Source organism: Fulmarus glacialis, unplaced genomic scaffold, assembly GCF_000690835.1.
Source record: "Fulmarus glacialis isolate BGI_N327 unplaced genomic scaffold, ASM69083v1 scaffold4507, whole genome shotgun sequence".
Lineage (NCBI taxonomy): Eukaryota > Metazoa > Chordata > Aves > Procellariiformes > Procellariidae > Fulmarus > Fulmarus glacialis.
Window position 1 is genome coordinate 1,746 of NW_009221124.1, and position 15,521 is coordinate 17,266.

The 15,521-nt window shown below is 42.2% G+C and overlaps 1 protein-coding gene across 1 annotated transcript; it reads left to right on the forward strand.

The window, feature by feature from the left end:
* The first annotated feature begins 6,217 nt into the window (after nt 1-6,217).
* Nucleotides 6,218-6,460, forward strand: LOC104069107 (serine palmitoyltransferase small subunit B-like). Its single transcript, XM_009580964.1, has one exon. It carries the CDS (start codon nt 6,218-6,220, stop codon nt 6,458-6,460), a length of 243 nt encoding a protein of 80 aa, XP_009579259.1.
* Nucleotides 6,461-15,521: the final 9,061 nt, after the last annotated feature.

Below are 15,521 nucleotides of genomic sequence, written 5' to 3' on the forward strand. Positions count from 1 at the left end.
TGGCTTTGTATCTGTACAGTTCTAGATTTTAAAGTCCTTTTAGGCAGCTTTTCCTTTTCAGTGATACTTGCTTTGCACCTGAAACAACATCACTTACACTCTGAGTGATACCACAGCATGGGCAACACTGGGGAAAAGAACTGAAACTGATAAACATTGATAACAGCTTAGAGAAACGAGGGAGAAAGCTGAGCTCAGCAGCTCAGTGCAGGAACATACAGCTTCCCTTATCTTTTCTATTCCTAAAGGGATGTGAAAGCCTGCCGGGTGAAGGAACAAGGCACAGCCTGGACCTGGAAAATGTGTTGAATTTGAACCACACTTAGAGAAGAGTCCCTGACCTCAGTGAAAGACCAGGCACGCAAGAACTGCGGCAACAGACTGCCAGAAGAGCGTGCTTTATATACTGCTGGGACACTGGTGGGCAGAAGAAACTTGCTTTGGTGGAGTTCCCTGTGCATCGGTGGTAGCTAAATAAAAAATTATGTGAGTGAGCTGTATGGTAAGATAAGAAGCAGTTGCAACTGGGAAGATGGAGGTTCGCTGCTCTTCACAACTGACATGCTTAACTGTCTGACTTTTATGAAATGCTCAGTTTGCAACGTATTAAATGATATGATATCATCTTACTTCAAGGTTGAAATAGTCTGTGCCTAATCCTTCTGGGCCAACTATGCATATTCCTTGTGCTTTTGGAGCTCACTAGCCTCCATAGTTTTCACTTATTTAATTACCTGTCTTGATGTAGAGTTTAAAAAGTTCCTGAACTTGTCTAGCCAGGTGTGGGGAAGTATGCTGGGAAATCGTATGACTCTTGCAGACAACAATGTAATAATTAAAATGTGTTATTTGCATTACAAACAGCAGTAACTCAAGCCCCTGTAAGCTGGAGCCAAGATACATTCCTCATCAAGATACATTCCTCATCTAGTTGTTACGTGTCATATAGCCTGATTCCAGGTGTGATACCGCTCCAGATAAACCTGTTGGTGCTGGGATTTCTGGAGCTGCGTGCCAGATATTTTACACCATGCAGAACAGGGCCTTTCTAAGAATTGGCCTGTTCTACACTATAAGGCAATTTTTCTCCTTTCCAAGAACAGTAGTGTATATTCTGTAGGTTCTTTGGTGCAGCTTGATTGTGTTGGCATGTCAAGCTAACAATTCACTATACGAGCCATTCCTTATTGCTGAGTTTCTTTCCCTCTGCCGTGAAGCTGGTGCTCAGGTGTCTTGAGGACAGCGGATAACTGTCAGAGGCTGCACATGTTCATAGGAGGAGGTTGGCACCACTATTTATGCAGCAGGTTAAGCTCATCTTTGCCTGGGCTGCCTTGGCCTGCCCAACCTCCCACCATCTCCCTGCCCTTGTCACGAGTTTCCTTCCCGTCCCTTCCTCCAGCACCCGCAGTTGTGTGCTCAGGTTGTGCGCAGATTGAGGACGCTGGCACGTCTTTGTCCTGCCAGGCCTGACTAGTTCCCTGATGTGTCCTGTCCCTGCCAGGACAGGAAAAGGTTGCCAGGCCAAGAAGAACCACATTATGGACTTGAAGCTGCAGCCAGAAGAGCTTATACTAGTGCACGTGCAGATGCTGGCTGTCGCAGAGCTGCAGAAGGCTGCCTCTCCAGAGTGTTAATAATTCATCGTTGCTTCTTTCCATTCTTTCCAAACGGTGCGGGAGCCAAAAGGGATCAAACAAACTCAAGTATACTATTATGACAAAACAAACTTATCTGTGCCTTGCTTTGTGAGGATAGACAGATGGGGTAGGTTAGAGAGAAAGCTCTCCTGATCACCTTGACTTTCCGCTTTGATTATTTTCCAGTGTCTTAATTTTAAGTAGACAGATGAATGACTTACCACAGCGTATAGGTGTGAGGCAGAGATATTTTAGCTTGGTCTTCTATGGAAATGAGGCTTGTTTTCTTTCATTACCTCTCTCTCTCTATACTCCCACATACCATACTTTTTAACCCATGACCAATTTCAGTTAAATTGGGAAAAGAAGTACTGAAATTAAAGATATAAATTTTATTAAAAGAGATGATCAAGAAGAGAAAAGCAGTATTATTACATAGTCCTTACCAGACAGCAGAGGAGCCACGCAGAAGACAGACATTCTGAAGCCAAATGCAGAGCAAATGCCTCAGTATGGGTTCACACCTTATTAGACATCAGAGGATCCCATTACAAGGCATGAAATAATAGGAAAAAACCCCTTAATTCTGCTTATGGAGCTAATCTGCTAAATTCTGTGTAAGCCAGAGGTTGTTGCTTTTCCATATGGGGAACCTCGCTGAACTTAAAAAAGGGAGGCTGGTGATTTCCTTTAGTGCAGTGGTAATTTGAATGTTTCTGGTTTGCTTTTTTAATTCATGTTTCCCTTGCTAGGGAGAATTATTGCTGTGTCACTGTATGACTTTTATATGGCTGTGTTTGAATTTGTTTGGCGGAAACCACAATGAGAAGCAGTAAAAAGAGATTTTGAAATTTAATTGTGTGGGCAACATGGTCAAGAGACCTGAAAACAAGGGACCAGCTGCTCTGGGACAGAGTGCTACCAGGAGAGTCTCTTTCCTGCTCTTCAGAGTAAGATCTTTGCAAAAAAAATGCTTTCACCATGCATCTGCAGTCATCCGTCACAGTGTCTTACCAAACGTAGCAGTATGTTTTTGTGTGGGATTTTCTGGGTTTTTTTTTGTTTGTTTGGTTGTTTTTTTTATTGGTTGGGGTTTTGTTTTTTTTTAATCTTGAAGACTGTTTCTGTTTCTTCTCTGTGTGGGGAAAAGTATTTTAAAGCACATAGGCTAAAACTGCCTTAAAAGGTAGGCATTTCAGGCAAATTTTGTATTCTGAGTGAAGCTATGCACATCTGATTACGAATTGTGAAAGGTATTCATGAGTTCTTATTTCCCCTTGGGGGAAAACCAGCAGGAGTGGCTGCTCAGAAAGTGAGGGGGAGAGGATGCCTGGGGGCTTTACATACCACCGTCCAAGATCTGCTTACAGCATCACGTTGGGAATGGATTCTGCTTACCCCAATGTTTTATTTCCATGAAATCGCCTGATCTTCTGCACTACCACCTCTCTCTTTCACAATGGCTCTCAGCTGTCAGGTAAAAACTTTCTGAAGCTGTTGGAACTAAAGCAAACCCAGTCAAGTCTCACTTTCTGCATTGTTTCAACTCGGGGAATTTGTAATTGAACGAACTAGTGGAGAATTATTGAAAAGAATGAAAACATCTCTACAGTTTTGCACTTGAAAACAGCAGAAGGACCTACCTGAGTTTTCCTGGCTTTTATGCAAATGTTTTTTGGTTTTTTGTCACCTTCAGAGAGCACCGAGGTGACAGCCCTCCCTTCATCTGCCCCGGTAATTGGTGCTCTGCCACTCCTTGCTAAAGGATTCGGAAGAGGCTGACCCACCTTGCAGGGAAGGTGAGTAAAATGAAGCTGGCCTGCAAGAACGTGGGCACCGTGGTAGTCAAATGTTGTTTCTCCTATGTATACATTGTTTTTCACCAACATTTTCATGGAAAAAAAAACCCTAAGAAAATCCTCGTCCCACCCCAGCCCTCCCAGCCCTCCATACTCCATTGAAATATGTAGCTGAAAAAATCTGGTTGAAAGTAGAAACTCTTGAGATAATAATCCTGCAGCACTAGTCCAGGGCAATTATATTTCACATTTGATGAGTCCATTCTCTAGACCCCAACCTACGTTATATCTTCCAGATGTAGTAGTTCGTCCAGCATGGGAGGTGCACTCCTGTGGCAGACCCTTGCTCTGCAGGAGAAACGTAGGGCACGGGGCATATTGACTACTGCTGCCAGGGGCAGTGGTTTACCATTTCTGAATTTTCTATGAAAAGTGGACAGTTTTCAAACAGAAAACTTTAGCTTGTTGAAAACTAGGGGCGGGGCGGGGGGGGAAGGTTGAGGGAGTAGGTCAACATTTACTAATAGATCAGCTCAGGCTGGGTTTGGTAAGGAATGGAAGAAAGAAGGTGAGGCTCAGATGCCTTAGACATTGCTTGTGGCATATTCTCCCAAAATGAAGCTGATTCATATTTGGAAATGATTTGACTGCAGGCAGATAGTTTAGAACATAATGTATTATGCAGATTTCTACCTAATTTACTTGTCCAATTAGATCATTAAAAAGGCCTCAAGCATTTGTGGCTTGATTTTACTTTGTAGCATTTTTAAGAAAAACTCACCATCTTTTCCTTGCAGAAACCTTGTCCATGTATTCTCTCCACTTTGTTTTTTCTGGATGAGGACAACTGAGGCGTGTATACGGGGCTAGGAGATACTGTCAGAGAGAAGACTGGGAAGTGTCTGAAAGTGGTATTAATCAAAGGTTGCAGGAGGTGGTGGCTTCACCGGAGACTTTCCTGTGACAGATTAATTGAGCTACATTTTTGTGGCTACTTAACTCTGACACCATATTTTTGCGTGGACATTAAATTGCACTTTGTAGGAACTTCGGCAGCCTGCATCGTGAAGTCCCACAGAAGCAGAGGTATTTTTTGAGAATTGAAATTAGGGAAGGCACTAATTGTAAACATTTTTTGCTGATTGTCCTAAATAATATTTTGGCCTTGTATGTTCCTCCCTACCTGCAGTTCTTCAACTCTGACTTTGTACAAATTATCAAATTAATGCTGTCATGAGAGCGCGGTACTGAGCAAGACGACGGCTGTCCTTGTTGCATAATGCAGAGAGCTTTGGCCAGAGGACTTTTTAGCAATAGTGAAGAAGGGCGGGGTATGGAGGACACACTCTGTAATTGAGGATCAAAGCTAATTGTTTCTGCTTCTCAATCTGTATAGGAGCTGTTGAGCTGCAAAAGGCAGATGTGTTAGGAAGCATCTCTCACCTAGACGTTTTGTCATCAGGGAGAAGTGAAGAGGTAAGTTCTACTTTTTACAAAATCAATTTTTTGTAAGAGAAGTCTTTCCTCAAAGTAACTTGGCAATACATTTGATGATGAGAGGTTTAAGTATAACCTAGACTTAGTAAAAACTGCATGTAATGTACAGAAATGTGATGGATATAGTAAGGATATTGCTAAAAGCTGTTAAAATAGTTCTTAACAACAGAAGCATTATCTAGTTTATCTCATCTGTCAGGCAGAAAAGAGGTGGAGAAGCTATGGAAGTAAAATGGAAAAGGTGGGGGAAAATTTTTCTAAAAATTTTAGGAGGTGGCTTTTGTTAGGATAAAATCCCACTCTATACAGATCTATGAAGTTGTATTTAATTTCCGCGGAATAGGTTTTTTTCCACAGATCTTGATACCACCAGAAGTTCTTAACTTTCCAATTAAAAAGTGGGAAATCATAGTTTTTGTTTTGTCTCCTCTTATTTACCAAATGACAGGGAGCACTAGGAACTGAAATAGCCCTGTTTTGCTTTTACCTCTCCAGTTCTGTATTCTGGTAACTATGTAATGTAACACTCAATAATTATTAGCATTAATTTGAACACAAAGCTTTAAAATAAATTTATATGTTTTCATTCTGGCAACAGATCAATTCAATCTCTGTTGCAGAAGCAGCTGGATAATCTGTATATAGTTTCCTTTTATTGTAGTTCTCTATGTGTGGTATTCTGCATACTCCCTGTTTGCATTCCACCAGCAACTGAAGCACAAGACACAGAATTCAGTCTCCAGTAGTAGAAATCAGACTTCTAGCCAAGTTTTATGTCAAAATTCACGAGTGGTGTAGGAGAGAGGGTTTGAAGTGCTTTTTGAATTAAGCTGCTTCAACAGAGTCTTAAATAATCCAGTGCAAGGCAAAGTTGTGAAAGTAGAGTTTAGCTTGGAGAACAGAATTGCAACAATTACTGAGTAAACGATTTCTGGAAAAAAGAGATATTGCAGAGCCTCCTTGGTAAATAATGGTGCCCAGTACACAGTGGCCTAAATTGGACTGTCATGTTCAGAACTGAATGTAGGAAAGGAAAAAGGAATATAAATGATCATGTTTTATGCTTTAAAATGTATTTGCGATCTTGGAATTTTAGATCTCTTGTGTTTTTAAAACATCATTTACTAAAAATGGTCGGTATGAGCAAACTGAGTAGCATGGAGTTGCTGCCCATATGATGTTGGTTTTTTTTTTTTTGCCTTTTTTTTGGTAAGGTCTCTGTTTCTGCTAACTATCTTTATTATAATAGGGAAGGCTTTCAGAAGCGGCACAAAGTTGAAGATGGATATTAAGGGCATGAAGAACTATCTCTATTGGCTGTACTGCCAGTTTGAACTAATCACCTGCAGCTACCTCATGGAGCCCTGGGAAAAACTGCTCTTCTACACTTTCAACATTACCATGTTAGTTATGGTATTATACACTGCTTACATCTTTGTCCCTGTCCACATTAGCACGGCTTTTCAATTCTTCTTGCACTTTTTTGGAAACCAACATGAAAATACTGTTTCTATCGTGAAGTAACATTGGCAACCTGACACTGACTTTTGGATCAAGGAAGTGTTTTTCTTAACATTCCGGTTTTGTTTAGAAACAGGTTCAGGGTGTGTGCAAACACTGTTTTATTCTGCAGTATCTCTTAGTGTTCTTCTGTATTGTGGGACTCTGTGACAGCAAATTATTTTGCCAAAACAATTTCAATCAGTCCTTGTTTTTATCGTTTGACTGACTGCTTCTTAAAGAGCTTTCAATTTTAAAGACTGGCTGGAGTTACGAAGCTGGGCTTGGTACAGAAACGACTGTGCTACATATTTTGTTATTCCAGGGAGAGCTGCTTGGATATGGAGAGTTTTCATCTTGAGGAATTATATGGCATACATTTGTTCTTGCCTGCCATAGCTTTGCTGACAGGAGAGATGTGTACACAAAAGGTTTTGCACAGTACTATACAACTATAAGCTGCTTCTCAGCTTTGTATGTATGTATTTATAGAATGATTTTATTATTTATTTAGTTTCCTCAACTATTTAATACAATGAATTACTTGACTGGTTAGTCATCGTTATGCAAATAATGCAGTTGATTTATTAAAAATGTGGGGATTTACTTCCATGAAAATTTACAATAAAATTTTCATTTTCTTGGACTTCAAAAAAAAGATCATTTTTGTTTTACTTTTAGAAGACTGGTAAAGCATGCATATCATATACAGAACATGAAACCACATATTCAGTTGTGGTAGGGACATTTCAGTGGAAAACCAGGAAAAACCCTACCTAAAATATAATGTCTCTCCTTTTTTCCTAAACCCCTTACTCCTCCTCTTTTACCTCTTTTATGGTTTACCTGTTGAGCAGTGTCTGAAGCATGAACTCTTGAGACTGCAGACTTTGTAGCTAATATGCTGGACACCCTGTAATTGGCTTTGTTTCAAAGTCCATGTTTTTTAAGCTTCAGCCTTAGAAACACAAGATGCCTGTGCTGCCGGCTTGCTACAGCGGACATTGACTGGAGCTGGCCAGGGGTGAAGTACTGATACAATTAATGTGGCAACTAGAATCGGTGTTCCCTGTCGTCCCAGGAGAAGAACAGAGTAGTAGCAGGGCGCATACAGGGTAACATAAATGCAACTTTGCTTCCACCCACCCTGAATGGAGTTTTTTCACATCTTTCAAGCATAGAGACGCTCCTAGAATATCCTCTCCTTCAAGAGAACAGGATGTTATTAGTAAGTGGCAATCAAATGACTTATGAAATTAGATTTGGTCGTAGACCAAATAAAACAAAGTGAAGACACTAATTATGTTATTTGTCATCTTAACATGAGATTCAGTTACTTTCCCAATTTATAATTAGAGGAAAATCAGATAGCATAGTAATCTCTATGTTTGTAAAAAAAATCTTCTATTTAATGCTTTCAGATTAGAATCCAATTGTATGTTTTATTAAAGTAATATAATGGCTAAAGTAGTAAATATCTTACATTTGCTCCTAGCAGCTTTCATGTTCAGTATGTATATTGCATTTATTGATATTTAGGAACAGAAGAGGGAAACATAGTATTTTAGTTATGTCGATTATTAAACTATTTATGCAGACAATAATTCTGTTTCAAAACTGTCAGTCTATAATGTAGATAAGTAAATGCAGTATTTTGCATTATACATGCCAGAGAGACGTGCACGTATTGCATTGTATACCTGTGAAGAAAGCTCAGTGGATAAGCAAGCCAACATAAATATGTTTACACTAAATTGTAGTAGAAGACTATACACATACATCCAAAGTATTTGTCAACGTTAAGGAACCTGACATCAGGCTGGAGAAGTAGGAACTCTTACCCTGGGCGTGTTTTTGTTTATTGCCGCCCTTTCCCCGTCTCTCCAGCGCAAACCCACTTGGTGTTTGTTGTGGTTGCCTGAAGTCCCTGGTGCCTCTTTCGCAACAGCCGGCATAGGATCGTGTCTGTCGAGCTGCCCTGTTTGCGGCCGTCCTTCCGCAGGGACCGGCTCCCGTCTGTCTGCTAGTGACAGCAATGCCGCTTCGCCTCTTCGTGCCGTTCCGCAGCAGCAAAGATCCCGCAGCTCAGCTGTGCGAGTCGGAAAGAGCCAGGAAAGCACCAAAAAGCAAAGAAGGAAACAAAGGGCCAAGTGGCAGCTGAAAAAACCCAACTTCTTGATTAATTTTACTCATTACAATCTTTTCCCTGCACGTCACCAAGGCTCTCATCTACAGAATAGGACTTAAAATACTACATGCAAACTCCACCTTGCAATTTCCATTTCGAAACACCAACCTGCTTGGGCAGGTTCCCTATTGGAAGCTGCGCTCTGACCAGCAGCCCGAGGTGTTGAATTGATAGAATAGGGCCATGGCTCCAGATTTGCTAATGTCAGGCCTGTGCACACTCGTCTGGCAATGTAAATGTGATCAAGGTCAGGCACTGGTTTAATCTGGTGTCTATCAAACTAGTCATGCACTTGATATGGCGTTTATCCCAGCTGTGTGAGAACAGATGCTATCCGATGTGGAATAAAGACTACTGTAACAGCCTGCTTCAACATTTTTCAAGGTTTTTTTCCATCAGCAGAGTTTGTACTGGCTCAGCAGTCTGCACTGAGTGGCCACAACATTTGTTTTTTAAACCTGGTGATAAATGTTGCAAATCTAGATTTACTATCGCATGGCTGAAGCAGAAAGTATTTCCAGAGGAATAGGAAATGGAATATTCCCTGCAATTCCTGCCTGCACACCCTCTCTGAGGACACCTGCACCGCGTTCAGTTCCCAGTGACTTCTTGCTAGCACCAGTAGTGTTTCCATCACAGTTTGCCTAAGTTTCTTGCACAACCAAGAACAAGCAAAGTTTTTCGGACAAACTTTCTTGTGTAGACAGGCCAGCCATCTGCAGACAGCTTTTGCACAGAGACGCTGATACAGAGAGAGTCTACATGAGTAGGAGGTTGGTTGTTAGATGCTGGGATGGCTGGTTAGTCTCCTAAACGTCGTCAGAGGATCTGCTTGCTCAACAAGAGGGTATCAAATCCCTCACGCCGATGCCTGCCGCACTAGATAGCTACTAATTCCACACGCCTGTTTCCCACTGTTGATGTGGGCTGCGTGTTTGGGTGTGTGTGCATGGGAGAAGAGATGGGTGGTTGCAGTTGCTGTTTGCAGGGTTTTATGATCAATCAGATGCATGAATAAGAGGTGCGTGTTGCTCTCTCCTAGGCCTGTTGACCACAGTGTACGCTTGTATATGCAGTATGTGCTGCTTGGCGACTTTCTGTCAATGAAGGAATTAATTTTACTATTTGCAGACGCGGACTTAAACATGCAGTCTTAATTTGACAAAGTTAGTTTCTGACATAGAACCGATCTGGTACTCTAACGTCATTTCCACTCCCCACCTTTGTGAATAGATCTGACCTCCCGGTCCATGTGTTTAAATGGGTTTATGCACTATGGTACTATACATTAAAAAGGAAGGTGAGGGTGATGTGGAGCACCATTGAGATCACTGTTTCACTGACATTTTAAAAGGAATCTCGTATTTAAATTGCACAACTTACCAACACTGGTTCAGCAAGAGTTGAAACTAGAGAATAAAACAATAAACATTTGCTAAAACAAAACTGCTCATACTGTTCACGATGAACTGTTTGATCTTTACAGCTATAATAGATAATGGTAGAATCACAGCATCCTCATTATGAAGGTTTATTATTGTAGGGCTTTTACAGCTTATCTCTGATTAAACTATAATCTGTATTTTATCGATCCAAATAAACTTCCTAAAGGCAAGGAAGGTGATGATTTTGTTCAAGCAGTACTTTACCCCCTCTGCTATGGATTACTTGTAAGAGTTTTTAGAGACCTAAGATAAGTTCACGCTCCTTGTTGTTACTTTTATTGTTTTGCTACTACGACGTATGCATTTTGTCTATGCTACTATTCACATCTGAGCGTAATTTGAGTTCTTATCTTAGCTATTCATTATCTGACTTGAAAATCCTGTTTCTAAGATGAACTTGTCAGCACTTAATAGCCTCTGCATCCTGCAGAACACATTCTTTTTCATCTTGCATGTATTTGTTTAGAACAATGTTGAGTTTACAGCAGATCTGTTTCCTTTTACAAAGCCGACCTTAAATTACTCAGTCCTGCTTGGCTGAAACTTTCTGCCTAACTTTCCTGCTCAGCTGAAACTACTTCATGCAACAGCTTAGTTATAGTCGTCTTTGTTACACAAAATTACTTCTTCCTATATTGGTGATGTTTCCAGTATACAGTGTACTATATAGAACAGTATTTACATAGAAATTTGTCTAGATATTTTTCAGAGGAACAAAGGTAAGAATTTGGAAGTGTGAATGTTTGCCCGCTAATGCATCCCTGAGGAGGCCAGGGCTTTGCCCCTGCTCCTCTCTGCAGCATCAGTAGCTTCTCACTCACCTCGCTGACTTTCACATCTCCCCTTCTGAACGGCCTGCCCTGTCCGAGGAACCGGAATGAGAAGCACTGCTGAGGTACTCGCAGATCTTTTAGAGCAAAACTCTAAAGTGTTGTCCCTCCTTATACAGCTAACTTGGTTAGAGTTCATTTTTGTTCGTACAGAATGTATAAGGAAAAAAATATTAACGAATAACCTAGTATTTTGAAAGGATGTTCCTACAAAGGCAAGAGTTAACACTTATGTATGATGGGATTATTCCTGTTTTGATTTGAAGGCTATAGAAAATGCATATAAGAATATTGCCTGTTTTGGCTTAGATACTTAGTATGTGGTCCGTGATCTTATAATGCAGGTTTTCCACTATTTATCTGCTGTTTAAAACTAGAGGCACTGGGGCTTCTAAAGTTTACTGGAGAATTATTCAAGGTACCTAACTGAACAGAGGGCGGCAGCTGAGCAGCTAAGGGTTTACCTCCCGCTTATCCCACCTGAGTTCACGAATTCTGTTTGCCAGTTGGGTTTGCGCAGACAGCCGGGGCTGGTATGTGGCTGCCTTAAAAGGAGGAGAGAAATCCAGTAGCCTAACGGCTACGGCATTCATGTAAGACAGCAAGGACTCAAATACCACTTCCTTTTGACATGCATTGAACCTGTATCCATCACTACAATTCCCAAAACAAAATGTGCCAACAACCCTCCTAGGGACAGTGCTCTTCTGTAAGGGTACGTCAGGCAGGAAAATAGAAGATGAGTTTGTACGTGCTTGAGCACGTGATTCCTGACCTTGCTCAAATCAATTTGTAATCATCACGTAAAAAAAGCCCACAACAGGTTCAGTAGGTGAGTTTGCGATCCACCTCACGTAACAGCTTGGGGTTCAGGCCACCAGGCATCCATCTACAAGGAGAGATGTGACGGCTTTGCCAGGTGGAGGAAGAATTTGTATCCAAAGCTCTGACTCAGACAGTGCAGGCAAAAGGGCTGCACCAACCTGTTACCTCCGCACCTTCTAGTCGGTGCGTAGCTTCCTATCTATAAATCTTAGAGGTCTTTTCCAACCTTAATGATTCTATGATTCTATGAAATGTCTGTTAATACTTCACTGAGGAGCCTGATTAAAACACCCGGTCCACACGGGCTGTAAGTCACTTAGCAAGTCCTCTCCCATCCCTTGGGACATTTGGGCTGGGAAAGGGAGTCCAAGGGACCACGGAGCACAGCGGGTTCAAACCAGCGCCCAGCCTGCGGCCAGAGCATCATCCCAGGCTGTTGGTGGGTCCTGGCTCTTCCCTCAAAGAGCTCTGGTTTGGAGGAGCACACACTTGATTAGAGACAAAGGAAACCTTTTTGTTGCTTCCCACTGCACGTTGTATGTGGAGGCTATAGTGTCACCCAGCAAATTAAAATATGCTGTTGAGAAGCACTTGTATTTTTTAGAAAGCTGGTTAAGTTCAAATCAAACCCCAACAAAACCCCCCAGAGTATTCATATCCCATAACAACCTTTTCCATTTGGAAGATTTAACTGAAGATACCCAGGGCTGCTTTCACTTATACATCTATGCATGGCTAATTTCTCTGCATAATGAAGTTATGCATTAAAGGCCATTAACACTTGAACTTGATTTTTGATTTTTTTTTTTACATTATATTAGAAACATACGTTAAAAGGATTTGTTTTCAAGATTAAATAATCTTGTATGTATCTCGGAGTGCAGGGGATTGTGTATGAGCTCAACTGCATCAGGTGTTACTGACCTATCATTCAGGTATGTAATACAGCACGTAAGATTCTTACTGTATGCCACCTGCCAGTGACACCTATAGAAGCTTTATGTCTATAGGAAGTGATATTAAAAAGTCAAATCAAACTTAGAGAAAACCTGGAGTAGCTACGAATATCCAAACTTTTACAAAGCATTTTAACTCAGGCTGACCTCGTTACAGAGTGGGAAAGCCACAGCAATAGGAATCCTTCCAAGAGAGTGTGTCAGGCTGAAGATCACAGGCTTTGGGAAAGAGCAAATTCAGGCAAGGAGGAAACCGCGGTAAATGAGTGAGCTATATATGGAGTTCGGAGGCTGCCAAGGTTAAACAAGCTGTCTCAACATTGTCATCATTTGGACTGAAGAGAATTCCTTTTAAATCCTACTCAGAGCATACACGTCCTTTTGCTGGATCCAAGTCTTGGGCAATACCAGCCACCTGCTAGAGCGGGGAGTTCAGCACACGGTATGGGCATGGGATGCCCATGATGCTGGAAGGCTGAGGAGCAGCTGCCTCCAAGAGCCAGCTGGAAGAGCGACCGGTGCTCGTAGGAGCACTTCCACCGGGCTGGCTCCGGCGTCTCCTTTCTCAGAGTGCCAGCTTCTGCAAATCCTCTGTTTTGGGACTAACGCTGTGTCTGCTGCGTTGGGAACCTGCACGCCTACCGCTGACTGAGCACCAGGGAACCTCAGCTCCGGACATTGCAACACAAAGCGCTTGAACACCTCCGCTCCTCGGGGGATTCGGGTAGGAGCACTTCCACCGGGCTGGCTCCGGCGTCTCCTTTCTCAGAGTGCCAGCTTCTGCAAATCCTCTGTTTTGGGACTAACGCTGTGTCTGCTGCGTTGGGAACCTGCACGCCTACCGCTGACTGAGCACCAGGGAACCTCAGCTCCGGACATTGCAACACAAAGCGCTTGAACACCTCCGCTCCTCGGGGGATTCGGGGCTCCTAAAGGACCTAATTCTGGATTATTTTCAATATGATCATTCACCTTTTAAGGAAAAGTCTGAAACAAACCTAGAGCTTCAAACGACAACTTTGAGGGTTTTCTCTTCTGCTGCATTCATACTGGTTTAAATATGTCAAGCCTTCATACATTAGCATAAATTCATTTCAGCAGAGGTATGGGTTAAAAATTGCAGCCCTTTGTATCTCAGATCCACCCTACAAAAAGGCATGAATTAAAAAAGACCTACATTAATAACAAAGGTGTTAATCATAATCGTTACAGCCCATGCAGCATGAAGTCTCATCATGCTAAGTAGTATGCAAACAACCTGCCAAATAATTTACAACTTAAATAGTTTCCTTCTATCTTACAAAACTTGTCACTGAGCACGGATTATTTTAAAATATTCTTTCAAGTCCTTTCAGTGCTTGGCATGTCTGAAACATTTTCTTAGTTGACGTGAAAAGGTACATTAGTTGCGGATTTGTGTCATACATAATTGTTTCATTTGATGAAGCTGAATATTCAAATGACACAAAGGCACATCTCTTTCTTGATGATTATTCTTTGTTTTTCATCATGGAACTGAGATCCTGACAAGTTTTAAACTTCATCTCCTGTTTCTTCCGTGTCTTAACCAGGTTCCCATCCTAAGCTTACGTTGAAGGTTAAGTACAGAAAACGCTGGTAAATTCTGAAGGCAATAATATTTTTTGCTACGTGATTACGTTCTGGAATGAGCTATAGCAAACACTGCCAAAACCCCTCTGAGACCCAACACATGAGTCTCACCCCTGTATTTAACTGTTCTGGGAGAATGCAGCTGAAATAAGTGGCCTTGGCAAGGCGTAAGTAGGGGCGAATCTGCCAGCAGGAGCAGCAGATTGCCAGGAATAAGTCCGTTAACATCAAGATCAAAGCAGCTTTTGTCTTATTTTTCCTTAGGTTGGTGTCATGTTATTTTAAACTTAAGTGAAAATATTAGGAACTACAATGGCATAAGTTTTTCAGAGTTTATAGCCATCTTTTCTTTAGAGCAGCTGAACAGACTGCTTTTGGGGCCATTAACATGAAGGAATAGTGACATCAGGTGGACTATCACGTTAATCACAGGCACATCTCAATTTTTCTACGGCAACTTCTACAGCAGAACGGGCAAGCGCCTGCCACTGTGGAGGCCTCCTGACCAAAGTGAGACCCGTGGGACTCACCAAGACGTTGCAGCCTTTCAAGCGAAGTGTATTTGGCCACTCCTAGAAAGGTCCTTGCAACACACCAGGCGCTTTGTGTTCTACCTTGAGCACGTTTCAGTTACAAAAAGAAAAATCAGTTTGTCTAACAGTACTTGCCCACATCAGATTCTCAGCAATTTGACTGCAGGTGATGTCTCCTAGAACGGATCAGACGCCACTCTGCACGGTCCCAGTTTGCGAGGGTCTAACCCTGCCCTCCCTCCTGCGCCCAGCGGAGCCGCTGCTGGCCCCAGCCTGGGAAGGACCAGATCCAGCATCTCTCCGGGACACGCCAAGAGGCTGAGCATAAACTGTGCTGGGTTGCAGGGGCGGCAAAGGCCAGCGGGGTGTTGCTCTGCAGCTCCTAAACTTGCCCTGAGTGTCCAGGGACGGGTGTGACGGGATGTAGGATTGATATGGGAACTAATCTAAGGTTTGGGGCAGAGAGAGATATACATCTACAGCTAGACACTTTCTTCACAAAGTGGTCTGAGATGATGAACACTATCGTACATGGGCAGGTTTTCCCAAACTATGTTCCCTGTTTGGAAATGGTATGATCGGCGGCACTCCCACAGAGGAGAGGCTGAGAGAGCCAGGACTGTTTAGCCTGGGGAAGAGACGGCTCAGCGGAATGGTATCCATGCGTATTGATACCTGATGGGAGAGAGGAAAGGAG

Bases quoted from the DNA above. Each gene is read 5' to 3' on its own strand.
- LOC104069107 (XM_009580964.1), top strand. From the start codon at position 6,218: ATGGATATTAAGGGCATGAAGAACTATCTCTATTGGCTGTACTGCCAG.